We start from the raw sequence: 26,955 nt of genomic DNA on the forward strand, positions 1-26,955 counted from the left end.
TAAATTATCAGTTTAAAACAATAATCTACAGAGGGGTAATTTAGATTATCAAAATTGGGAATCTACATTAATATATAGTCCATTGTCTCTATAATGCCATTTAAAATTACTTAACTACCTTTTTAAATAAGCTTATGAACTTATGAAGGCAATAAATATAACCCTGTCGGGCGCTCTGTACGAATCCTAACTAAAATGTAACAATTCCTGCAGGGAAAACACGAAAACTTCATCTGAATATCATTCTCTTTACGGCAGAATTTTTTAGCAACTTCATTTGATTTGTGAAAAGCTAAGAAATCTGTCTGCTCCAAAACTTTTTGTTCTGATAATCCATTTGGCTTCTTTTTATGCTGGATCTTAGATAGGAGGGGTTGATTTTAGTCTAGTCAACAAGTTGTTGTCATTGTTACACGGCAGTGGCGTGCACAGGTTTTTTAAAGAAGAAAAAAATACTGAAAATTTTTCCATCTTCTATTTCAATAGGGTATTATTTTTAGACAGAAAGGTAACATTAATTGTAAGATTGAGGGGAATGCCTTGGCCAAAGTCTTTGTTATCATTGTCAAGGCAATTCAGCTGACCTTTCCAACTTAGCGCTGCAATAGCAAACATCATGGCAATTTTATAAGATATGAACAGTAAAATAAGAGACAAATTTAGGCAATTAAGATTTATACCTATGATTAAAAATGTCAAAAAATTTTCTTTGCAATTATGAATTAACTAAATATCTATAATCAACCCATCCTAACCTTTAGAACAAAAACCGTGTCAGCCTTTTTCACAAGATCATTTAAATTTGAAGTTGCTGTCATTTTCAATTTTTCTGTTTTAAGGACAACTTTTAGAAGATTTCTAAAAAAATTCATAGAAACTTAAAATTTGAAGATTTATCTTTTTAGCACATTTAACTTCTGTATTTATCTGAAATAACAAAAAATATCAAGTTTAAAAACAGAAGATTAGGAAATATTTATTCAAGTTTATAATACAAAAAATACGACTATTTTAGATCTGTGAGAATCTTTTTGTACAACAAAATAACAAACAAAAAAACACAATGTCTTGTGGAGAAACTTGTTTGAATTATTTGATATTTATTCAAAAATGCAAAAAATATAAGTACTTTAAATTTTATTTTTTCTCCTCCTTTTAATGTTAGAAATGTACAATGTTGACAACAAATTTACTTTTAAACGTGTAATACAAGGTAGGTACAGAATTATAATTATATACATACATATAATGATAATGAGTTTAAACAGCTGTTCCTCTTTCCAAATTGTCTTTGATGTCCTTCGTGTATTCTCCATAGAATCTGAATAAATGCAAATGTCAAAAATGTGGAGAAAAAAAAAAGAGTTTTTATAGGGTTAGGCCGGATTTCCTGCCAGATAACCGGATATTCAAAGAAAATAATTTGTTTAGCGCTTACCCGTCGACAGCCTGCATGCGGTGGCTGGCAGCTGCCAAGTACAGCTGCCGCCGCAAAAAAATACGTTTTAGATTTCTAATATTAAAAAGCAAGGATTTTTTTTGTAAAATATAAAAGATCATATAGCCGGATATCCGGCCGGATAGTTTCAATATCCAGTATCCAGAAGGATATTTAAAATTTCTAGTTTTTACTAAATGTGCTAGAAGATTAATATTCTTACTCCCCTACTTATATTTAGTAATCAATTTCACAATAATATAAAGTTGTGTCATCTTTAATAAAAAGTAGTAGGATGTATGTTTGTCAGTGTGAAGCTTAAGATCTCGATAACTAATTAAAAAAAGGGTTGTGCTTTTTTGGGAATATGCTTAGTGGTCCTGTGATGGTTTTGAGCTATTTTTTTAGAGGGATTGAAAAATCAACTGCCAAAGTAATTTCCCCAATCAAAATTTATTTGATTTTTAAAAAATGGTACCCCATCGTATGGAAATGACAGGTGTCCCAGTTCCCACATAACTTACCTTTCCAATTTCTGGTTGAACTTCATGTTTCTCTCGTTGATATAGTCAATATCTGCGTCGGGATCGTGTCGCCGTCTCCTAGAGAACTTCTCTCTCTTCTCCTTCTGCTTCTGCACATCAAGGGCCATACGCTAGATAAATAATTTTAATGAAAACTTTTTAAACATCTTTAAAAAAAACAATGAATTGTAAAAACCATTGCGACTGTAGCGCATCCGCTCGTCGTTGGGGTCGATTATGGGTTCGAATCTCGACCCAAACCGTGTTAAAAATAATGATGTTAACAGTTGTACCTATTGCTGATATGTAATTAATAGAAAGAGTAGTGGAAATGCCTTGGCAACAATTAGGCGCAACTCATTACATCTAAGATACACTATTTTTTAGGACAAACAGACTCACAATAAACAAAGTACTTTATGGAAAACTAGCGGCTACGCCCCTAGAAGCCTCTAGGGGCACTGGTAGGAGGGGGAAAAGTCGACCTCATCCCATTTTAAATTTGAGTTTAACAAATGTTTTTAAAAATATTTTGGGGGGGGGGAGGGGGGGTGAAGACACTCTCTCCAAAAAATAGTTAAAAACCTTCCCAGGACCTATAAGAAGCTTCACTGTAAAGGGGAACAATATCGGTTCAGCGGTTAGCAAGATCCTTCGGGACAGACAAAAAACGCTTACTACTTTATATAATAGGAGGATATACAAAAAATTCAACATCTATCTTAAATAGCAGCTAAGTAAATCTAATGTTTTTAATAGTTCTTGTAAAAATAGGACCGACCGACGAAAGGAATAAAGTATTACCGAAATAGCGTCAGCAGAATCTTTTTGTTTCCCTTGCACAACAGAACCAGAGGTTGCGTAGAAAGCTTCTCCCATCTAAAAAAATAATTTTACTTGTTTTATTCTTTATATGTCTTTTTTTAAAGATAATTAAAGGGATATTGTAAGGAATCTTAAGGGATGAGACAATCAAGATAAATTGGTATGTGTCCCAATATGTTAATAAAAAAAATCATAACTTCTGTAAATTAGAACTATTTCAATTGATTAAATCCTAAGGTTGTGTCGGATAATTTTTTGGCCGGATAACGGATATCCGGCTGATTTATAATGCCGGACATCCGGTTCTAGCCGGATATTTAGCTAACGTTCGATATCCGGCAAATTACCGGATATTCGGCCGGAAAACCGGATAGAAATCAGCCGGATATCCGGTATTAGGATTAGGGATGGCAATCCGTCAAATTCGGATTCGGATTCTTACAAGAATCCGTCAAAAAATGGCATTCCCGCGGATTTCAGATTCTTATTTTTGGCGGATTCCGGATTCGGATTACCAACCCTAATTAGGATAGTTTTAATCAATATCCGGTCGGATATTGAAAATGTCCGGATATCCGGCCAGACCGGATATTCGGTCTAACCCTAATTAGTACCACTTGGTTTTTAAGCTAACAAATAAGATAACGTGATAAAATTTAGGATATCAGTTTAAATTACAGTCCAATGTCCCCTCCCTCCCTGGATATTGTACAACTACAATAAAAAATATATTTCGCTGTGCAAAAATAATAAATCCCTCTTAAATCATTCACAGTGTCACATTAATGGCCGCTTTGTTACGTAAGCACAAATCTATATCGACCAGTAAGCTTACATACACACATTTCAAAAATTTTTGCAAAGCAGCTATAAAATTGTTAAATTATTTGTTGTTTTAACTTACAGCATATGTTATTATATATAACCTTGATTATTATAGTTCACTGTTTTAATCTTCTCCTTAATAAATTGATCACTGCTGTGTTACAACAGTCCATAATTGTCCTTGTCAATTTAAAAAAAAACATACCTTATCTTTCTGAGACTCATAATGGTTCATGTCGGGCTTGATTTGTTTCACTAAACCTTGGTACTTTCTGAAGAAAAAAACAAGGATGAAAACCCCAATGAAAGGGAAGCTTATCAAATAGAATCAAATATAGAAAGGCAACAGTTATTGAAAAACTTATTTATAGCCCCTTCGGGGTACTGTCCTATTGGTCTCTTCATTAACCCTTTACTCTACCTAACCCTAATTCATTTAATACCTACGGGTTTCATATCTCAAAAATTCTTGTTTTTAAAAATTATCCAAAATTGGTCGTTTTAGGCTATTTTCCTACCCCCCCCCCAACACTCTCCTCTAGAGTCTAGGGTCGAAGCAAATAGTGTAAAAACATATTGTAATTTAATTATGTAAAGAATTTTTCAAATAAAAATACCAACCTGAAGGTTGCCTGTTCGAAATTGCTGAAACCAGAATCTGGATTCTGTTTGCTGTTTTTCCTGAAATATTTAATTTTGAAAGATTAGGCCAAGAGAAAATGTTTTTCAAGCGAAGTGCATTTATACCTACTTTAATTTAGTAAACTGCATATTTTTTCTGTTCAATAGTTTAAACTGAATTTTTTTGGATCTATGCAACATAAATGGCTGTCCTGTTTTCACAAAAACAGCATGACGACTATTTTGTTGGTGCCTAATTGATTGCTATTTATTGTAATACAAAATTTTCCTTTTTATTATGTATTTCAAGAAATAGTTTTAATCTAAAAGCCTTCACCAACAACTTTCTACATCTCAGATATAACAGATCTATAGTATAGATATATATACAGACAACTAGGTACCTCCCATCCTTTTTAAAAGACCTCTTTCGTCTGCTTCTAAATTATTTTCTGCTACTTGGCTGTGTTAATATAAGCGACACCATTGGTTGATTTTCAATGACCCAACGCATTTGTACGGTCCTAGTTGACTTTGTGATTCCTTACTTTTGTAATAATCGATAAGAAAAAAACAAACATTTAATTACCTTCTTTCCAAAGCTTCGGCATCTTCAGCACTCAAATTCCTGAATATCAAAAACTTTATCAGAAAGAAATCTTCTAAAAGAAATCTTAGGGTAAGTTTTTTTTTAAAGGTTTTTAGAAAATAAAGTAGGCAGAAAATTATTTTAAAAAACTTAAACTTATACCTTTAGATTAATTTATGAAAAGGATATCAACTCCTAAAAGGGCATTATCCTAGGACTTTCATAAATTGGTCTATCTTTTTTTACCTACATAATGAAATCTTTCTGTAAGAGAAAAAAGCATTTTTGAAAACCTGTTTTACCTGAGTTTTTCAATTTCCCAATCTTTTCCAGCTGCAAGACAGGCGGCTTTCAATTCTTCTTCCTAAGCAAAAAGAAACCAATAGAAAGGAAAATAGAAGAAGCAAAATCTAGTCACAAGAAAATAAACGTTTTAAAAACTTTTTTTTTTGAGATCAATGAATAATGAATATAGAATATATGAGGTTGTTATGACAGGGGAACATTGTCGTCAATTTAGGTTGCTATCACGGAACTCATTTATTGGTCAATTTGTTCCTCCAGTAGGAGGTAAAGGGATGGGGTAAAGAGGTGTATTGGGGGTATGTTATCTTAGCCCGCTGCGAGTTTCACTTAATTAGACAAAATAAAAAACTTTTGTAACATCTAAGTAATAATAAATTCATTTTGGGATCTAACTAATTTGAATATAACTACTAACTATGTACACTTTTGTACTTCCAATTCTAAAATTGAAATGAAAAGTTTCATAAAAATCATGCAATTCTTTTAGGCTCTAAAAATACTGACCTTAACAATGTATTCCGCTCTACGTTTTCTGGCCTCTTCATTTTTAGGTTCTTTATTTCTTCTATCTTCTTCTACGACCTCTTTGTGATTCAGTTTCCTAAAAACAAGAATAATTTATGTCCAAAGTAGCACAGCAATGTTTCTTATTAAAAATAACACATAGTGCTCTAAAAGAATCTAATATTAATATCTTCAAATCTGTGTATTAGACTGTTTTAGCAAACGGTTAGCTCTTCTCGTTTATTTAGGCATGTAAGAATTGTTCTATAGATTTCAAACCTTGCAGGATGATTTCTATAGAAGTAAGTATCGAATTAGAAATTGTAGCAACTCTTTAATTGTTAACAGAAAGTCCGTACGTCCATTTAAAACCTGCTAATTATTAACTTTTTTTTAGAAACATTTTTTGTATAGTATAATTATCAAAATAGACATGTTAGAATTAAGTAAAAAATAATAAAAGGATAAAGCCCAAACACTTACCTAGCCTCATTTCTTTTCATGTGTAGATCCCTTAGTTTTTTCATTCTTTCTGCATACTTCTCCTTAAAAAAACATTCTTTTGTTTAGAAATGATACAATTTGTACTTAAATTTTTTTTATTTACTCACTAAGGTATACTTTTTACTAGGGTTGCGCCGGATACTTATTTGGCCGGATATTGAAGTAGCAAAAAAAAATTTCTTTCAAAAAATCGGATGCCGTTTAGCTGCAGGCTGCCAGCTTCGGTGGCTGGCAGCTGCCAAATACAAAATATGAAAATTACAGCCATTTAAAATAAAAAAAGGAGGGATTTTTGTAGTATAATATAAAAGATTATATTGCCGGTTATCCAGCCGGATATTTTCAATTTTCAATATCAGGTATCTGGATATTGAAAATGGCTGGATATTAGGCCTAGCCCTACTTTTTACATACATATATTTTTAATCAGGTATATCATCATATTTGAATGAAAATAATAATTAAAAATAAAAATTTTAGTAGCTACTCTTATCATGCTCTCATCATATGACCATACGTCCGTCAGTTAACACGCGTTCTAAGTCATTCATTGCATACGTAAAGCAATTTTTGCTTTTGCAACCATTTCATACTTTCCCCAAAGCCATATGGATGAACAGACGGACGGACGAAGTAAAATATAAATAGCTATGTTATGACAAATGAGAAAATAATCTTAAATACCTTAGCAGACATATTTTTTCCAAGGAGTCCAGGTTGACTGCTGGAGCTACCTGCCCCTCCATCTACATCTGCACTAGACATTCTACAATTTCTGTAAACAAAACAATTTTATATTTGTAACTAGGATTCTTAAATTTTTACTTTTCATTGATTTTATATGTAAATCCACACTTTAATCAAATAAATAGTTTAAGTTATTTTAAAAAGCATTAGTTTTGTGTATACAAAATTCTGTTTATTCAAATGTGAAATGGCGGAAGGGATTTTTCAATATTCTTCTTCTTGTGTTATTCAAAGACGCCCCTCCCCTTCCACCTAATATTGCTTAATACAAATAACTTAAAATCTCAAAGCAGCACAATAAAAATTACAAAGTAGTAGTAAGAGTTCTCATATGAAAATAAGCTGTATGCAAATTTAGATGTTTGATTACATTTTAGGTTAACTAATATTTCTCAAAAAGGGGGAGGTAGGTTGTGCTAAAATTCCTTAAAGGTGTGAGTTTAAAGGCTTAAAAACAGTAGTAGAACGTTATTATTTACAAAAAATTAAAAAAAAAAATTTCGTCTTTAGTTCTTTTCAATAAGGAATACACATGTTTAGTGAATATTATCGTTCTACTACTGTAGTCTTAAAACTCACAACTTTACGGAATTTTAGCACAACCTACATCCTAAGTACAATTATTGATAATACAATGCATATCTATCCTAAAAATACATTATATAAAATACAAAAGAAGAAAATAATATAAACTTTCTAAAAAAAATTGTATTTACCCCCAAAAAATCACACTAACCATAATCATATAATAAAGCTGAAATGTAAAAGTATTTTTTTAGTAGGATTTTGGAAGATTTTAAAAATAACATTAACCAAACCCTACAAAATATTTTATCTTTTAATACCTAAACAATAAAGGGGTGCCTAGAGGATAAAAGACGATAAATAAATATTCCTAAAAGTAAAATGTTTCTACTTTTTGTAATCAATATTGGGTCTAAGATAAATTTCACCGCCATTGTTCTCTCCCCACACCCCACTTTTTATATGAAACAAAACATCTCAAGATAAAAAAATTTAAGAGGGAGGAAAGGGTGTATTTCTTATTATTACATTCTAGACATGTTATTGAATGCCAGTTATAATTTTCATAGGATAGAAAATGAAATGAATCCTTTAGCATTTGGCAGGTTGTTAAATGATTTTGTATATAAAAGGAACTTTTTAGTGCCCTGTCATTGATAAGTGGCTTTTAATCACAAGCATAAAATGTACAAAGATGGTGCGAAATGACCTGTCCCTTAGTTTCTTAAATAAATATGATATCAACTGATTATTTAGACTAGTTTAACAACTGGAAAATGCGGGTGGAGAGTGAATTCAAACTGTAGGGCTCGATCCTGCAAATCCTTGGCCAGAATGGAGGCAACTACAAAGTTGGTCTTCAGTAATGTGATCATGTCTCCAACCTCCAACCTAATAACAGGAATAATAATTGAGGTGCTGCCATTTATACAACTTGCAAAAGTGAGTTCCTGTTTTTTTTTTTTGACAATAAACGGTTGCGTTTCTGTCAATTTCAATTGTAGGTATTAGGGTTGGCAATTCGCCGAATTGTTGGTTCGTATTGGGGGATGGGGGGGGGGGGGGCATTTTTTCTAGGAATTATTTTTCTTAGGAGAGTGGTGATAACCTCCCATAAAAACCTTTCCAGGACCTATAAGAAGCTTTACTATAAAGGAGAACCATATCGGTTCAGCGGTTAGCAAAATCTTTGGCTACAGACAAAACAAGGAAGACAACATCCATAAGTAGCGAAGCTCAAAATTATGAATGGATATCGGGAAAAATTTACATACAGCAGTGTCATAAAATGAACATTAAACTTTATACAATAACGAAACCTTTGAAATCACGCAACCTTTAAAATCATGAAAAATCAAAATCTAGGAATCGATCTAGCACCGCAATAAATGGACAAATCTTAATGAAACTTTATGGAAATATGTAAAATATGGGTATAAACATTCCTTGATAATTTCAGCCATCAATTCTGAATAGGAATACAGAAATTCTTGAAAACGTAAACATCTAGGAATCAACCTAGCACCCCAATTAATAAACAAAACTTCATAAACTTGGTGAACATATGTAGAATGTAAAATCAATTATCCCTGAAAATTTCAGCCCTCTATCAAAAGGAATTGAGAAAATCACGAAAACATAAAAAATTAGGAATCGATCTAGCACCCCAAATAACCGATGGACGAAACAATGTAGAGATTAGATGGACATATGTCAGCCGGACAGACATTCGGAATTATAGAGTAGCTTCGCTACAAAAAAGCTAACTAATTTATATAATAGAATACAAGTTACCTTAGATCTGGTTCCACATCAATATTCTGTATGAGAGACTCAAGAATATGCCTGTAAAATCATTTACACATTTAGCTTACGGAACACTGGGATAGGACAATAAACGATAAAAAAATATTTTCATCCATTCTTATAGCTCAATAATCCGCTGTATTTTGGGGGGAAATATTATCAGCAATTGTCCTTCTCTCTCTTTGCTACAACTCGTGAATGTTTACATATGAAAATCTTGGCGTTTAGTATCCAAAGTGAAAAGTTTGGGTATAGTCCCTTTCGTGGCAACGCTCCTTAAGGAGCGATTCTTCATTTTTTTCACAGCAGCTTTTCTCCTATTCCTAGCCCCTGCTGGGGGCTCGAACCCTGCGGGGCCAATTGTCTAACCCTGTTGAGCAATCACCTAACCAAATATAACCTAACCTAACGTAAAATAACCTATCAAAGCCATTTTAAAAATATCAAGAATCACCCCTTAAGGGGCGTTGCCACGAAAGGGACTATTCCCAAAAGTTTTTATTTGAAAGTTCCAGTTTAAATAGCTTTTTTATGCCTGTTTATGGGTCAATGTATTCATCTATCACGTGTCCTACTTAGTAGAAACTTTTACTTATTTAACATCTGTAGTTATTAACCAGTTAAAGCAAACCCGGCTTCTTTCTACAACTAGCGGATGCTAAAGGTGTAAATAAAATTCCTGGATTGGCTAAAATCTTTGGACGCCATGAGGTACAGATCTTTGGCAGAGATTTCTTCCGTTAAATTTACAACCTCCTGAAAATAAAAACAAATTTGTTATAAGAGAAGATTTTCTGCAGTTAAGGAGAGTCGCTGACCGTCTGTAGATACCTAACAGATAGATCTTTTATCTTAAGATTTAGCATGAGGATTCTTAAGAAGAAAACAAATAATTTAGAAAGCATAGAAACTCTATAATCAATAATAGAAAGTTTATATGTTTCTTTCATTATTTTAAATTTTCATCTCTTTCCCCTAAATTTTGTATGATATAAATGTTTTATCAACTTGGTTTTAATACGGCGATTCCTAGAACAAATAGGTATTATGTAATAAGTAAATATTGTCTATAACTACGTCAATGTTTGATTTATATTGTTTCATCAATAATACAAGCGTAGTCACTCTATATTCTAAAGTATGTTCTTTTGTACTGTATTGTTTAAAAAGCTGAGCTTTGCAGATGTTGCTTTATTTGTTTAACTAACTTTAACGTTAATGGTGGATAAGATTGATAAACTATCCAGTTGTAGGCTATGTAATTCAAATTTTGTTCGCAAGGGGTCTCTTGAGAAAATTTTAAAACTATCATTTTCTAACAAAGGTTTTTTATTCTAGCAAAAAAGCAAATACTAGCATCAACAATGTTAAACTAATTAAAATATATTTGAAATTCAACAATGTATCTAAATATTATTTATGAGAAATTGAAAATTAATATTTTATTACATCAAATTGGTTAACATTATTTCAAACTTTGTACCCCTCATCTACCAGCTGCAAGCACGCACGGTAGGATCACACAATATGTGTGGGGCAATAAGATAAGTTAAGGAACCAACAAATAAAGGTAAAACATTGCCAAAATTTATTGAGAGCACAACTCAGTGTTCAATAAAACTCCACAAAGCAATTTATTAGCAACTGCAGTAATAATCGAGATTTTTTATAATAAAATCATAAACTTATATCTTTTATAATTTACCATTACCCACCGGCGGGGAGGGGGGGTGGGATTAATTTCACCTAATTTACTACTTTGTAAATTGGGAAAAGAAATAGAGAGGGGATAAGTATGTAATGGGTAAAGAAATCGAGAGGGGAGGGATATAACTTGATAAGGAAAGAAATGGAGAGGGGAGGGGTATAAGATAAGGAAAGAAATGGAGAGGGGAGGGGTATAAGATAAGGAAAGAAATATAATGGGGTTGGGTATCTGATGGGATAAGAAAAGGAGAGGGATATTTGATAGGGAAGGGGAAAAGAAATTCAACCTGATTTGGAAATATTCACCCATGGTCAATGTTATTGTTCAAAAGCTTTTAAGTTTTCAAAATGGGCTGACTAACACAAGCAGAGAAGACACTGGACTGTAAATTATAAAGGTGCCCAAAGTTGTATACCCATGTTATCTTATTCGTTGACTCACAAACTTTGGGTACTTATATTCAATTTTGATTGGTTGCCTCTTAACTAGTAGTTTCAACCAATAATTTTAATCTGTTAAAAATAGTATTAATGTCACTTTTTGTAAAGGAGTGACGTGTGGACATACTCTTGTTACTTAGAAGCTACGCAATCAAAAAGAAGTGGAACTTAACAAGAAGTTTTTAACCAAAGAGATTTAAATGAATAGAAAACAACATTGTAAATCTTTAGTATGTAGTTCATAATTTTGCCGCTAGGGTTCTCTTTAACATAATTATTTTTACAATTCTATTGCAAATATTTGATTAAAGACCAGTGTATAAAACTTTTTCATGAAGAAAATGGTTTATCACATTACTATATATATGATTTTGGTATTTATAAAATATTTTAATTCAAGGTAAACAGTAGTAATTAAAATACTTTATAAGATTTGATCTAAATGTTTTTACTATTGTGCGCGAGGCCCAAATGAATAATCTACCAAGATTGTTCAAATTTAGTTGAAGATTCTCGCTCATCCATCACAATAACTTCATTGTGAGGCTTGCTACATAAACCATGATTAGTAACAGCCAAATATTTTTACAGGGGCACAAATAAACGCGCCCTACTTAAACTTATTGCTAAATAAACATGACCTCTAAGAGCGAAGCCTTGTTGTAGGGTACAAGGAATATATATACCCTTAAAAGGACTCTCCACAGAAAAATCAACTTTAGATTTTTGAAAATCTAACCTGAAATTATTATTCTCTGTTCAATTTTAGGCATTTTTTGTTTTTGTGGCATCGCGATCGAAGCCCTTTGAAATTTTTTACCTCCTTTAAGTGAATCCTCCCGCCATTTAATTTGTGCTGCTTTAGTGATTTTTAGCTTCTATTTTTGCCGCCGTTGCCGCATTCATCGCCCTTCTCCGCCGCTACTCCGCTGTACGACGCTTTTTAATACATGCTCCCCTCTCCCTTGTTCAGAAATTAAATGGAGGCTGGGGGTGTTGTGTATAGCTACGTACGCAATGTATAGCGGAGTAGCGGCGGAGAAGGGCGATGAATGCGGCAACTGCGGCAAAAGATGGTTATATTTGGCGGAGGCGAACACAAAATGGAGGCGGCAGGATTGTCCAGTCAAGGAAGAGGATAAATCGTAGAGCGGCCGGTTGCAATGGAGCAAATGTTCTTTAGCGGCGAACATATATTGAGTGGAGGAAAGTGTAGTATATATTGTTATAGCGGCAGTACAAATAGGCGGCGGACAAAATTTTCAAAGGGCTTCGATCGCGATGCCACAAAAACAAAAAATGCCTAAAATTGAACAGAGAATGATAGTTTCAGGTTAGATTTTCAAAAATCCAAAGTTGATTTTTCTGTGGAGAGTCCTTTTAATTGTAATTTTTTGGAGCCTTAAATGGAGAAGGATAAGGTTAGTGGATTCTCCCTCCACACAGCTTAAATCTTGCCATGAAAATTGTAAAAAGATATACGTTTGTGCTTCGCTACTTGTGGATGTTGTCACCCTTGTTAAAGGAAGGAGGCATAAAAAATTCCTAACTGTAGCTAGGAAATAAATGAAACAAAGAAAACTGGAAAAAAATTGAGTGAAAGTGTCTTTAAAAATACATACATTATAGGTAATATTGTTTTCTAAATAGTTTCAATTTTGGCCTCTAGGTGTCTCATTTTACAAAGTAATAATTGACTTTATAAAACAAAAGTTAGGCCATAAGTACAAAAATGTTCATACATGTAGGAATAAGATGAAGCACAAATGGCAAACTTTTTAATCACTCGATTTTGTATACACAACATTTAGAAAATAAAATTGTTTGTTATCTTTTGAACTGTCATAAAAATCGTCGTTAACAATGTGTGCAAAGAGATTTTGTTTAGCATAATGAAATCTCTAAAAAATATCTTACAATCATGCCATTAGCGTGAGGTGAGATATAGCACATAACACATGTGCAAACGGCATTCTTCCCGTTAGGTGAGCAAAGGGATTATAACATTGCCATTTTTTGTAAGGCACTTTCATGTGCCGAATTTTCAGACTTAGATAATTGTTTATAGTCAGCTTCATTTTACTCGTATTCATATGGAGTATGGATGTTTAAACATTTCCACTAAAATTAAAACCCCTGAACCTAAAAAACTACAAAAATTTACCTTATATTGTTCGTATGGAGCCATTGGAGGTGTAAAAAGTCCACTAAATGCATCAAATCTGTGTCTGTTTCAAATATCATAGATAATAATATTCAAACCTTTTCCGGATCATTGAAAGAAAACGAGGTAGCGGGTTACGTCGTATTTTCACAGTAGCTTTTCTCCTATTTATAGCCCCGGAGGGAGGAAGGGGGGGGGAGGGGTCTAACCGAGCATGGCCAATTTCTTAACCCTGCGGGAAAATCATTAACATTTACCTAACCTAATCTATCGAAAGCTACTGTGACAATACAACGAAACCCGCTACTTCGTTTTCTTTCCATGATCCCCCTTTTTCTTATTGGAACAAAGGAATTACAGACTAAACCAGAAATCAAAATACAAGGTTTTTCAACAATTTCTTGGTAGGTTCGAAAGATAACAATATTGAATTTTTAAATCAGCTTATGGTTCTTATTGATATTCAAAAAAATAGATCATTTGAACATTCTACCAAAATTCTAGTAAAGCACATTCATTATGTAATCTCTAAATGTCCGTACGTCCATTTAAAACAGATTGGTTTTAATCTTTCTGACAAATTTGTTTTATATAATATAATTATCCTTTTCATCTGATTTTTTTAATACCGATTCCTATTACAACGAGGTACTATGTTATAAGCGAAGCAACTCTATAATCAATTCCTAAAAATGTAAGTGCTTTATCTATTATCTGAAACTTTACAAGTGTTAATGTTTGTTTGTCCTACCGTTTAAGAGCTTCGTTTTGTATGGATGTTGTCATCCTTGTATTACACATGAATTGAATATGATCTGTATGTTAGCCCCGCCGCATTATAATTATTGTAATAATTAATAGAGCACTAGAGGGGGAAGGGGTAAAATAACTGTATGCCCCCATCCCAAGGACCCTTTGACGACTCTCAGTTGGGTATTTGCAAATCAACGAATAGAAGAAAACAATTTGCCAAGGTACGAAAAGGGTTCTAAGAAAAGGGGGACAGTTAGTTATCTTAATATACATCTATACTATAGATCTGTTTAGTAAAATTTAAGGTTGGGCCGGATATCTGGCAAACGCCGGATATCCGGTAAATTACTGGATATCCGGCCAGATAACCCAATATCCGGCATAAGAAATCAGCCGGTCATCCTGTATCCGGATAGTTTTAATATTCAGTATCCGGCCGGATATCCGGCCAAACACTAGTAAAATTGATTATCTATGATCCTCCTGCCTGTATCTGACTTCTTCATTGTCAAATTTTTGATTTGGTATTTGTATTTTGTTCTGTTTCCTTGCAGCTATCATAAACTTCAACAGGCCACCACATAATATGGACTTGGCCTAAACAAATATTCAATATTTTTTAGTAAATTCATTACAGAATATCAATGTCAGGAAAGGAGGGAACAATGCGCTGTTTATTATTATATCCCCAAAGTTTTATGATAACGTTTTCTTATTAGTTGGCTTAACAACTTTGATAAGTGTCCAAACATTTCATCTACAAATTTTAATCTACAGAAGGGGTTATTTTGTGTATCATCATTTGGCACATTGTCTTATCCATTTAGCTCCCTGGAAATAAAATAATAACATTTTTTTGTTATTATTTAGATATAGAATCCACGAAGAAATTGTACATTATATTACACTTTTCTCTAAAGTTTTATAACCACGTTAACTTATCCGTTGCAGGTTTAAAAACTTTGGGTATTTTAATTAAATTTGATTGGTTACTTCCAAACTACTAGTGTTCAAACTTTTCAACCAATAATCTTAATCTACTGAAGAGGTATTATTGTTAATCATCATTGGGGATGTATATCTATTTATAGTCTATTGTCTTATCCCTAAATTCCCTGATTGAATCTTAATAAGTCTATGAAAATAATCAAAGGATAAAATCAAATCTTTTTAGAGGGGAATTTAAAATATAGATAAAAGAAAGGATCATAGAAAGAAAACGAAGTAGCGGGTTTCGTTGTATTTTCACAGTAGCTATTGATAGGTTATTTTAGGTTAGGTAAATGTTAATGATTGCCCCGCAGGGTTAGTGACCCCCCCCCCCCCCCCAGGGTTGGAACACCCCGCAGAGACTAGAAATAGGAGAAAAGCTACTGTGAAAATACGACGAAACTCGCTACTTCGTTTTCTTTCCATCATCCAAAAAAAATATTTAGGCCTCACCTGGTTCACAGCCATTTCCAGGGCAAACTGTTGGTGTTTGGACTCATTCTTAGCAGCTGCGCTCTTTTGCTTTGATTTACTTTTCTCCTTCTTCTTTGGGGCAACCTCCTAAATACAATTATTAAACATTAAAATCAATATCCAGTATTTATTATAGTCAGGGGCTGCAATTCAGCAAATTAATTCCATTTTAAATTGCCGAAAATTAAATATTTAGTTGGAGTAAAACTTCACTTGTTTTTGGTGTAACTTAAAGGGAAGTGGAGAAAAAAATGGGGTTGAGGGGAATTTTGACTTAGAATTGTTTGTCAAAATCACATGCCCTTTTCCCTGATTATAGTCAACATATTAAAGGAACAGGATCTGTGTCTGTCCCGAAGAGTCTTGCTAACCGCTGAAACGATATGGTTCTCCTTTTTACAGTGTCGCTTATTATAGGTCATGAGATGGTTTTTAACTATTTTGGGGGATGGAAATCGCCCCTAGAAAAAATGAATCCCTCCAAAAAAATTTTTTTTCTTCTTGAAATTAAATAAAAATTCAAAGAAGGGGGTCGAATCACACCCAACCCCCCTGGGCCCTCAGGTGCCAGTAGATGCCTCTAGGGGGCGTAGTTGCTAGTTAAAAATGACAGATTATTAATTTACACAGAAATATGTTTATCATTCTATTTTATATAGTAGGGTGGCTAATCTCCAATTTAATTTGGAATAGTTTTTAATTTCTTAAAATTCCATTTAAATCAATACTTACAAAACAAATTTTTAAATCATTTATTGAAAACCTAACAAGAATCATATATTAGAAATTAGAAATCCAAGGAAAGTTTTAAGCTACTGGGCGGTGGGATCGTGATTTTATTGTGTCTTTTAAAATAAAAAAATAAATGTAAGGGACCCTTTATCCCAGTTTAATAGGCGAAGCCACTTATTTATAAATAAAATAGTTACCTTTCTAGAAATATTAGCTCTATGTAGACAGTTTATCAACCAAGGATAAAGTAAATCGTGTAAATAGAAGAAAATATACGTATATTCGTGGACAGCAAATAGCTCCAATTCGAAACCTAAAAAAAATTATCTAATGAAAAATATTTTAATAAATTTTTTAAAAAATCTTCCAAAAGTTACAATAAATAGGAAATGGGGTAATTGATGATTATAAGAGTTAAGACTCTAGGGGGCTTGGTGTCGCTTCGGGTACTAGACCTCTCACGCACCTTGAAACATACTCCGCTTATGATTGCGGTGTAGAGCGTCCATTCACCCATCAGACAATTAACTCTCTGAGATGCACGACCTTTGTCTGAGAAGTCCCAACTGAGTGTGCATGGTAACGAGTTGCGCTTGTTTTATGCCACGACATTCCCCCACACTCTAACTATTTACGTCGCCCATCTGACATAGCAGCAGTGGGAACCATTTTTAACATCTTTACGTGTATGATTAATATTATACATCTTGATTAAATAATAAGTACATTTAATCAATGACACTAACTAATGATAAACGGACGGACTAACAAACGGACATAATTTAATTATAGAGAAGCTACACTATCAAAAATATGTACCTGAAAGAATATATTTGATCATAATCTTGATCACATGATAGATTAGCCAGGAGCTAAGGTACAGTGACTGCTGATCGTACGCGTCTCCTAAAAAAAAGGGAATATTTATTTACCGCATTGATTATAGACACTTTTCTACGGATATTAACATGAAAAATTATAATATTCAATATTCAGGGCTACCGACACTGTGTTAAACTTAATTATTTTTATTTTAATATTCATGAAAAATTCTTTGTTATACGATGCTAAACATGATTTTTCAGTATGACGGAGAACCGGTTCTAATCCAGCGGTTATCAATCGATTTCGAAGCCATACTGAAAAAGAGAATAATGTTTAAAAAATGAAGCAAAGCAGTTGCAAGTATTTGTACCAAAAAACTTAAAAAGCAAAGACCATGACATAACATAACACCACGATCGTACTACATAATAAACAAGACTATTTTATTAAAAACAAATAGGTATCTTCCCTTTTATGCCTAAATAACTAAACCCCACAGAAAGCTAAATTTAAAGTTAACAAAGTTAAAGTTAAAGAAACCACCGTTTATGAGATCTTAAGGGATGTAGGTACAATAGAAATAAAATAATTTCTTATCATATAGAAAGACTATGCCTTTTTTTGTAATAAGCATACAATAATTACCGACTGAACGAGATTGACTCAGACTAAGGGCTATTTATTTATCGCTCTAACTAAATATAGAAAAAAATAGCCTTAAGCAAAAATAATTATTACCTTCCATATGTGCTGCTAGTGTATTGAGCATTTTATCAATTTTGTCCGCTTCCTCTTGTGGGGTGAAAAACTCTTCTAGCACCAGAGCAAGCTTCTCACGCTGTCGGGCCCTAAAAATATAAATTTAATCCCATTCTAATTTAGATATTTGAAGAAAATTCATCTCCCGACCCCCTTAAGGGGATAATGCACGAATAAGAGCAAGTGATTCTAAACACTCAAGTAATGATGTGAAGTTTTGTATGTGAATATACTAGGTTTCTGTTAAAAATAGCTAAATGAACGAAACTATCTAGGTACCGATTATGCCTATACTCTGTAGAATAAGTCCAAATGATTTATACAGGGTTTCGGATCCGCATTGATTTTTTGCGGATCCGGATCCGGATCCTCAAAATTTGGTCAGTGCGGATCCGGATCCAGATCTGGATCCGGATCCTACAATAAAAATAAAATTACCAAACTTTTCAAAAATATTTATTCTTTAATTCGAAGTCAAAAATACTTTTAATTTTCAAGTCTGACCCTAAACCTTAAAGATTGGCTCTCATCAAGAGAATGTCTAAGATTTTATATAAATTTAGGTAGATTTTTCCATTTTTTCCGCATTTTTTTGAGTCCAAGGATCCGGATCCGCATTTTTTGCGGATCCGGATCCTTGGACTCGAAAATATGCGGATCCTTGCGGATCCGGATCCAGATCCGGATCCGAAACCCTGGATTTATAAATACCTATCTATAATGACTTAATGATTTCAATGTACCTACCTACCTATGATGTCCATTTCACCAAAGAGGCATAACAAATGATTTACAAAGAAATATCTACCTATTATGTCCATAGGACTGTAAAAGTAGACCAAAAGGTTTACAACACTGAAAGAAAAACATATCCAAGCACTGCCGAACCTAAAAAATAAAAATCATAGCATTAAATTTCAAATAACAAAGCTAATCTATAAGAAACTTTTACAGTATGTTCTCGGAAAATAGGAATTACTAAGCTCCTGTATGGGATAGGCATTAGATATTTTTTTGTGAATATTCCTCTAGCAACTACAAAGATTATTTGTAGAAAATACAAAGAGCCACTCAATGTTAACATTGTTAATTCATTGGAATAAAAAAGTCCATTTCTTCATAGAGATATAATTAATGATTGAAACGTTTGAACACTCAACTTAATGAACCATCCAATCAAAATTCAATTAAAGTCCCCAAAGTTAAGATAACGAATAAGAAAACTTTGAGGACTAGTGTAATTAACAGCCAAATGTCCTCTCCCTCCCAGCATATTTCAAATTACCTGTTGTACATTTACATTGCCAGCCATGTTTGCCAGTTGGACTTGTAGCACTTTGCCACCCTGTAGCTCTAGGATGGCCGGCGGTAGGTGGAATTCTCGACATGATTCCTATAACATTATATCTCATTAAAACTGGTTTTAAATACAGTTATCGGACCAAAAGGTTGCTTTCAAGTTTATTTAATTAGTTTGTATGATTACATATAAAAAAAACAAGAAAATTCAGCTAACAAAGAAACAACATATTTCAAAAAAATCCGCGACTGAAAATCTGAAAAATCTTCGAAAAAATGTGTTAAGTGTTATTACTTTCAGTCTTGTATAATCCATTAAAGTGAAAACATGTCGTTTAAAATAATGAAACACGTTGTAGAGGAGTGCGAAAGACTTCTTGAAAATAAAATTGGAGGACTTTGTTATCCAAATCAGCAACAGACCAACCTGACAGACCTCTCAAAAAGTGTAACAAAAAAGCTGCTGAACAGACATTGTAAGGATAAATCTGCCCTGTTTGCAGCAGCTCTTGGTGATCTTCCTTACACCAAATCAAACCTGACGCGCTTGGTCCAGCCTATTTTCGGCAAGAAGGTTGCTTCAGCCTGGAAAGAAATCAACGAAGCCAAGGTTTACAAAAAATCTGACGATTGTGTGGATAATTGTATTAACAATTTGTGTTACGACAAGGATTGTGTACAGAAACGGCTGGCCACTAAAGGTCCGGCAATGAGCGGCCCAGCCAGGGCGGCTCTGGTGGCCTGGTTCTCAGTTCTTAGTCACATGATAGCTGGAGAGGACTATCCAAGAAACTGGACAATTGAAGACAGGTACAAATATATTTTTAGGGTTGTCATTCGTCCAATTTTTGGGTTGAATTCGGATTCTAACAAAAATCCGCCAAAAAAAATAGCGGATTAATCCGTGGATTGCGGATTCTTGTTTTATATAATAAAAAAAAATTCTAGCCCCTACAGCGGCCATTTTCAAACCCTTACTTAACCTAACCTAAATAAACCATGAAAAGCTACTGTGAAAATAAAAATAAAAAAAAACTTTGTATTATGCCCACCATTTTACATGAAGTTAACTTACAATAAAATACTTTTTATTCCTGCCACATTTCAAATGAAATTTTTTTTAAGTGCTACAAAAGTCATAAAAATTAACAATCCGAATCCATAATTTCAATTGCGGATTTAGGATTCGGATTGCCAACCCTATATATTTTGTTAAACGAAGCTGGGCTCACTGGTTAAAATAATTTTATCACAAAGGGGGGGGGGGGGGATTCGAAGCCGTTTTGCCATTTTTTGGCTATCTTCAGGGCAAATTAGTCACGAAACCTATCCCCAAATAATACTCTTTGCCGCTCAAAAACGTTATCAAACGGTTCTAGCTGGTAGCTGTTGGTACTAGAAATTTTAAAATGGTTATTTTTATCATTTGACATGAATTAAACAAGAACTATGTTCTAACAAGTTGATTCCTACGTAATTAATGATGAATTTACCCTTAGAATAGGCAAAAATTTTCAATATCTTAATGAATTGGTATACAATTTTTTTCATACACTCTAAAAATTAATTAATATTTTTTTCCTATTAGATATGATTATCTACGAAGATTGAAAGAAACATCTGCAAACATTATGGCCCATGGAAAAAAGTGTTCCCTCACCCCAACCATCAACTCTTTGGCTAAGGAGGTAGTCAAGAACGTTAATAGGTTTAACAGACAACCAGAAGTAAAGAGCATTATCAAAAAATGAAGAAATTTTTGTATTTTAGATTAAATAAATATTTTTATATTAAATGTTTTTCTATTTTTTTTTCTATTGTAATGGTACGACTAGACCACGTGTCAATAAAATGAATGCTATGCTGAAATGTAAAAAATAAAACATATTTTTATGTTAATGGATATAGGATATTTATACAATAAATACGTGGATATTATGACGGGAAGAATTTCGTCAATTTAGGTTGCTTACATGGACACCACATATTGGTAAGTTCATTCATTCAGTAGGAAGGGAGAAGATGGATCACTATATTAGCCAGCTAAAAATTCCACTTTTTTAGTGTAAATGATGATCAGGTGTAAGATCAAATTAGTAATAAATCCATTTTTATAAGCGAACGATGAGTATCAATCTTTCTTAATATATATATTTTTTTCTTATTTACAATCTCATGTTGTAATTGTTATCTAAATAAAAGAAAACTGAAACAACCGTACCTGTAGTAAATCTTGTAAATTTCCAGTCTTCCTGGTGGCATCACTGCTTCCCGGATTAGCCATTGCCATGGAGGATCCCAAAGACATTGCCTGCACGTACAGAATATCTTTCTTAACTTGGTATGAGTCAAGGAAACCCTATTATGTTAAGAAAAAATATGGTTTATAGTATGGAGCTTAGGATTGCGATAACTAATGCACCATTAGAATTAGAATAAAACACTAGAGGTAGAAAAGGTTAAATAACTGTACCTCCCCATCGAATCAACCTTATGAAACCTTTCTATTGGGTCATTGAAAATCAACCAATGGCGTCGCTTATATTAACACAGCCAAGTAGCAGAAAATAATTTAGAAGCAGACGATAAAGGTCATTGAAAAAGGTAGTTGTCTGTATATACATCTATACTATAGATCTGTTAATGCACCAATTGAATTCTCCCCCATTTTAGGAAAGCTTCACATATGTCCGGGGATGGCTTTTTGAATTTAAGTCTTGGGTTGAAATAGAATTTTAAAGATGGATGATAGTAAAATAACAAGAACAAGAAGAAACATTCCTGTGGTGTATAGAACAGATGAAGAATACTTCTTGACAAGAGAACTGGTCCGCTGGAACTAAATGTCTCATAGAACGCAAGGGCTCCGCCAAATCCTAAAAGAAATAATATATAATATTATCAGTTTATACCTTACTTGGTCTGTCTGTCCATCTGTCCTAGTTGGAAAATACCTATTATTTATTTGGTTGTTATTTAAGACAGAGCAGCGCTAATAAAACTTTCAAAAATAAATTATACCTAACGGAAGGGCTACCCTGTACCTAGTATTAAATAACCTAAAATAAAACATTAACACACGAAAAACTGCCGCCACTTCCTTTATTACATTTTTTTAAATAAGGGTAGTTGGTGCTCGACTTGGCACTTTGAGGGAAACTGCCAAATATTAACCTTGTGCATGGCTGATGTCGGCGATGTTTAAAATTTCGTTGATCATTGTCTTGATGTACTGATATGAATCTCCTCTGTCTTTCATCTGAAGGTGGTCAGACAAGGATAGGTTAATAGCAAAAAAAAATCATTCAAAATAAGTCAAATTTCCACTGTAATAAGACTAATAAAAAATTATACCTACTAGGTACTTACTCATCTTTTTTATTTTTAAAAATAGTTTAAAAACTTAAACATTCAGAGTTCGGACTTTCAGATAAGAGTTGTGAAAAAAATGTTTTTTCCCCAATACATGGCTCTATTTTAACCGATGAAAATAAGAGAAAAAACGATATATCAATTTTCTTCCCCTTATATGAAAGGTCAAAGATTAGGCGGATAAAATTGAAATATCAAAGGGAACAGAAACACAGTCGTTTTGCTATTGATGTATCCATCCCTGTGTGTAGCGGGGAAATGTTGGAGGCAGCAGTCTCTGGTTGGTTGTTGGGTCGAATCCTAGCATATTCTAAAAAAAGGGAACCATGATTCAAAGACAAAGATAAAATTATTGGTTAAAAAGTTTAAACACATCTAGTTTTAAGCAACCAATCAAGATTTGATTAGAGTATACAAAGGTGTTAAGCCATTACATTAAAGTATTTTAAAAACTATGGGTTCCAGTGTAATTTACATTCCAATGTCCCCTCCATCCCTGTGAAATTATCAGATTCCAACATAAAATTATGGAAATATATTTGTACCTGTCCAGGAGCAGGCTTTACACCAAGGTTGACCGTTGAAATCATTCCATCCAGCAACTCTCTGGCTTGACCCAAAATTCTTGACAAAATATTAATAAAAATTTCATATTTTTCTTGGCTAAATGGGGTAGGTAGTGTTATCATTGGACATTTCTACTTATAAAAAAGGTATATATACCTACCATGTGTTTTTGACAAGTTGATACGATTTTGTCAATCTAAATATTAGGTTTGTAATTGCGAATATTTTTTTTCAATGCAGACAAATTACCTACACCTATGAACTACTGACATACACACAGTTTAAATGTCATTTATATAAACTGTTAACATTCAATATTATATCGCAGTAAAATGATCTCAAATTCATTTCATACCTTACCTATGCATGAGAAAACTGATCATACCTGAAACCTTCGGTCATTTCTCCTTTGTCGATGCACTGTAGACCCAGATAGAATTGTCGTAGGAACTTGAGCCTTTGATTTATAGCCTTGTGCTGTGATTTGTTTGCCCCGGACTATAGCATATTTTCATTTGTTTATTGTTTTGAATTCGTTTTAGTTTAGTAAAGCTCTTGATAAAGATATCATGGCACAAAACAGGTGTTATGCAAGTTAAAAAGTGTATGTGTGTGTGTGTGGAGGGGGGGCTATTTTACATATTTTCATAGAGACAGGTGAATTTTTTGAGGCGTAGAGGTTTTGAAGGGAGTAATAACCCTTGGGGGAGGGGGGTGGGGTATAAAACACAGTACCCTTTATTCAATTGAAGCAAAACCTGAAAAATTTAGTAAGGGACTTTGATAGCATACTAAGTAGTTCATTTACGAAACTTTGGTTATTTTTTATAAAAGGTTTTCACGGTTTTTGATGTATTTTTTTTTCATAATTAAAATACCTAGGTAGGTACTTAATAATCATAAGTTATTGAGAATACATTTTTTTCTGTTTTAATTTACATAAATAAATGAAAGATTTCCTCTGGAAAGGTGTCTTCAATAGCTTTCACTTTTTGATTCAAATTGTTGAATTTGTCGCCTAGAATAAAAAAATATCTAGAAAAGTATAATCGTAATTTAAACAAGCCAATATGACAATATATTAGTTACCTAGTGCGATAGTGGGGTTATTAATTAGTCATGCTAAGAAGTTTTCCAACTTCTCTAAAATTAGGCAGTGTCCTAATAAACTGTAAATCCGTCGCGTCGATTATTTAAATAAAACTATGCCTGTTGTCATTAAATACAAACTTTATACTTTATAATTCCGACCGTCAATTCTTTTTTCAATTCTTCTATTCAGGATAAATTATTGTTTTTTTACCCCACCCCATCTAATAAACATACAACATACCCGGTTAATCGTCCTTTTTTGTCGGTATGTTATATACAAAATTGTTTTTTTTTGTATATAAAATAATGTAATAAGTGGTAATAATGTACTTTGTGTGAATCTTTTTAAGTTTGACAATGTCCATCTATACTTATTTGTCCTTCGCTACTTACCTATGGATGTTTTCATCCTTGTTATTGTTACAATATTTAAAAGCTATTGTTATGTTAAATAGATAGGAGCCTCGCAAGGTTTAATAAGTAGAACATTTACCTGGTAATTTGAAACCATATATAGTTGGTTGGTGATCTTCTTCCTCGTAAACTCCAGCCTCTAATATTATCTTTCTGATAACCTGAAAAAAAAGGATAATTATATCACTATCATCTTTTTTTTGACACACTTAAAAAATTTATTTTTCAATACTTAATTAGGTATTGGGTAGGTAGATTTTTTTAGGTGATTTTTCTTTGGAGGGTGGATGGAGGAGATACTCTCTTACAAAACAGTGATGTTATTTTACAGAAGTATAAAATTCAAGTGACAAAAAAGGAATTTTAGCATATTGCTTGGATATACTTTCATAAAAACCTTTTACGGAGAAAATCTAATCTATTACCTAGGTATTGACTATTAAATGTTAAATTTAGTGTTTTACCTCAACAATCTTCAAATATGCAAAGGTGAATCCTTGCATTGCAGAATTTTGTACTTGTTCAGGTTTATGTGTGTAGAGGTTGGTGAAGACTGTCTGGACCAGGGAGTGACCCTCCAGCCAGACAACCAGGCCGGTCATACTCTCGTCAATTATACCTGAAGAAAATGTAACGTTGAAGTTTGCAGGTTGCATAACCTACAAGTACCTAGCGACGACTGAACTCCCCCCTCCCCCCAATGCGATTTTAAAGATAAATTGAAAAAAAAGGGAAGGGGTTTTCAACTTGGCTACCGAGTAACTTTTATAACCTAACCTACTCTTGAGTAATGAATAGATAAAAGGAAAAGTAACACTCCCTCTCTCTATTTTGAATTTATTTTAAAATAAGGGGGAGGGGAGTAATGTTCTTTATAAGTTACATTGAGGGAAACCGCCATATACACCAAAAAAAATCATGCTCATGTTATTACAATTTAATTTTCACATTACATGAAAAATTCCCTATTTCATCAATCCAAAATGAACACTAATGATTATTTCTTCAATTTGGTTCATATGACCTTCACTATTCCATGTACCTAGTGTTTTTAGTTATGCTTAAACAATATTTATTAGTTTAGGTACTTGTTTTCTAAAATCCAAAAACAAGATTGATAGAACTAAGACTATTTGTAGAGCAGCTAAACATAAACAATCTACCTATAAACTGCTCTGGTGTAATATCAGTGAGCGGCAAATGTCCGGATTGTGCAGCCGTCTCAAAGGTGAGAGGGGTCAGATTTGTGTTGATGCCGGAATCCATTTTTGGGTCCATTATTTCTATGGCCGACATTGCCTAAAAATATGAAATAAAGTAGTTATTAGAACTAAAAAAATATGTGAAACTCTTACAATGACTAGAAGTGAAGCACTTAATCCATTTCGAGGAAAACAGGTAATAGGTAGGTACATTTTCAATGATTTTTCAAAAATTCTTTCCCAATAAGATTTCAATTTACTGTGCTCTAGAAAAGAAAATTACATTTTCTGGTGTTAAAACTCCCCGACTACAGGAATGAAAATAACCCACGAGTTTCTGCCTAGATTGATTTCAACTAAAGTGTTACCTCAAAAAGTCTGAAAACATCGTCGTGGACCAACTCTCCCAGGTTCAGCTGTGTACACGAGTCCAGGAAAGTGCTAGTTACATCCTTAAACAATAGGTAACAAATAAATAACTAGTCATATACCTAGCTAATTTAAATAATAAAAATTGTATGGCTTTATTGTCTGAAGCAAACGATCTCGGATATTGCTGGTAAAAATCTTACGATTCTGATTAATTTCCGCTGGATTAAAACCAGTTCTGAGCAACAATTGCTTTAAACAAAATAGGTCATCCATAAAATTTTGTTCTACAAGTTGGTACCTATTGATAATTTTCACAAAATTGAAAATTAGGGTTTACAGATTAGGATAAAAAAAAATCTTTCCATAAATAAAAACAGCTAATATTGGATTCTAAAAATCTTTAAGCTCGACAAAATATCCTGAACATAAGCCATAAATTTACATCTACATAAATCCGCGAAAGTAAATAACTTGCCTTCCAGTTGTATAGTTGGCTATGGTGGGTGGAAGCCGACACACCCCCTCCTGCATTTATGCTTAAGTCCTCTGTAACCTCCCCATTCATTTTATAAATCTGT

The 26,955-nt window shown here is 33.1% G+C and overlaps 3 protein-coding genes across 4 annotated transcripts; 1 reads left to right on the plus strand and 2 right to left on the minus strand.

Annotated features, from left to right (window-relative positions):
• Positions 1-964: 964 nt before the first annotated feature.
• Positions 965-6,945, minus strand: LOC145304232 (pre-mRNA-splicing factor syf2). The gene is made up of 10 exons (XM_080146072.1): positions 6,821-6,945; positions 6,116-6,177; positions 5,633-5,729; positions 5,125-5,186; positions 4,823-4,861; positions 4,234-4,293; positions 3,818-3,884; positions 2,767-2,841; positions 1,963-2,093; positions 965-1,321 (listed from the first exon to the last, which is right to left on the minus strand). The coding sequence occupies exons 1-10, from the start codon at positions 6,899-6,901 to the stop codon at positions 1,261-1,263; spliced, it is 735 nt and encodes a 244-aa protein (XP_080002198.1). The 5' UTR covers positions 6,902-6,945; the 3' UTR covers positions 965-1,260.
• On the minus strand, positions 6,909-26,954 carry Naa35 (N-alpha-acetyltransferase 35). Of its 2 annotated transcripts, none has more exons than XM_080146070.1 (24): positions 26,853-26,954; positions 26,374-26,457; positions 25,967-26,102; positions 25,268-25,422; positions 24,883-24,964; positions 24,257-24,315; positions 23,683-23,795; positions 23,276-23,354; positions 22,976-23,040; positions 22,533-22,621; positions 22,139-22,234; positions 21,580-21,668; positions 19,345-19,452; positions 18,868-18,947; positions 18,039-18,148; positions 17,295-17,381; positions 16,673-16,788; positions 15,723-15,830; positions 14,767-14,876; positions 13,527-13,590; positions 9,893-9,970; positions 9,203-9,252; positions 7,491-8,299; positions 6,909-7,274 (listed from the first exon to the last, which is right to left on the minus strand). In XM_080146070.1, exons 1-23 carry the CDS (start codon positions 26,940-26,942, stop codon positions 8,161-8,163), a joined length of 2,187 nt encoding a protein of 728 aa, XP_080002196.1. In that variant the 5' UTR covers positions 26,943-26,954; the 3' UTR covers positions 6,909-7,274; positions 7,491-8,160. The 2 variants fall into 2 exon arrangements, with proteins under 2 accessions (XP_080002196.1, XP_080002195.1); XM_080146069.1 differs by having other exon boundaries at positions 22,533-22,617; positions 22,972-23,040.
• LOC145334877 (uncharacterized) lies at positions 19,657-21,153 on the plus strand. The gene is made up of 2 exons (XM_080180485.1): positions 19,657-20,168; positions 20,947-21,153. Exons 1-2 carry the CDS (start codon positions 19,687-19,689, stop codon positions 21,107-21,109), a joined length of 645 nt encoding a protein of 214 aa, XP_080036611.1. The 5' UTR covers positions 19,657-19,686; the 3' UTR covers positions 21,110-21,153.
• Position 26,955: the final 1 nt, after the last annotated feature.

Source organism: Acartia tonsa, chromosome 13 (assembly GCF_053477335.1).
Source record: "Acartia tonsa isolate MP-2025a chromosome 13, ASM5347733v1, whole genome shotgun sequence".
Classification (NCBI taxonomy): domain Eukaryota; kingdom Metazoa; phylum Arthropoda; class Copepoda; order Calanoida; family Acartiidae; genus Acartia; species Acartia tonsa.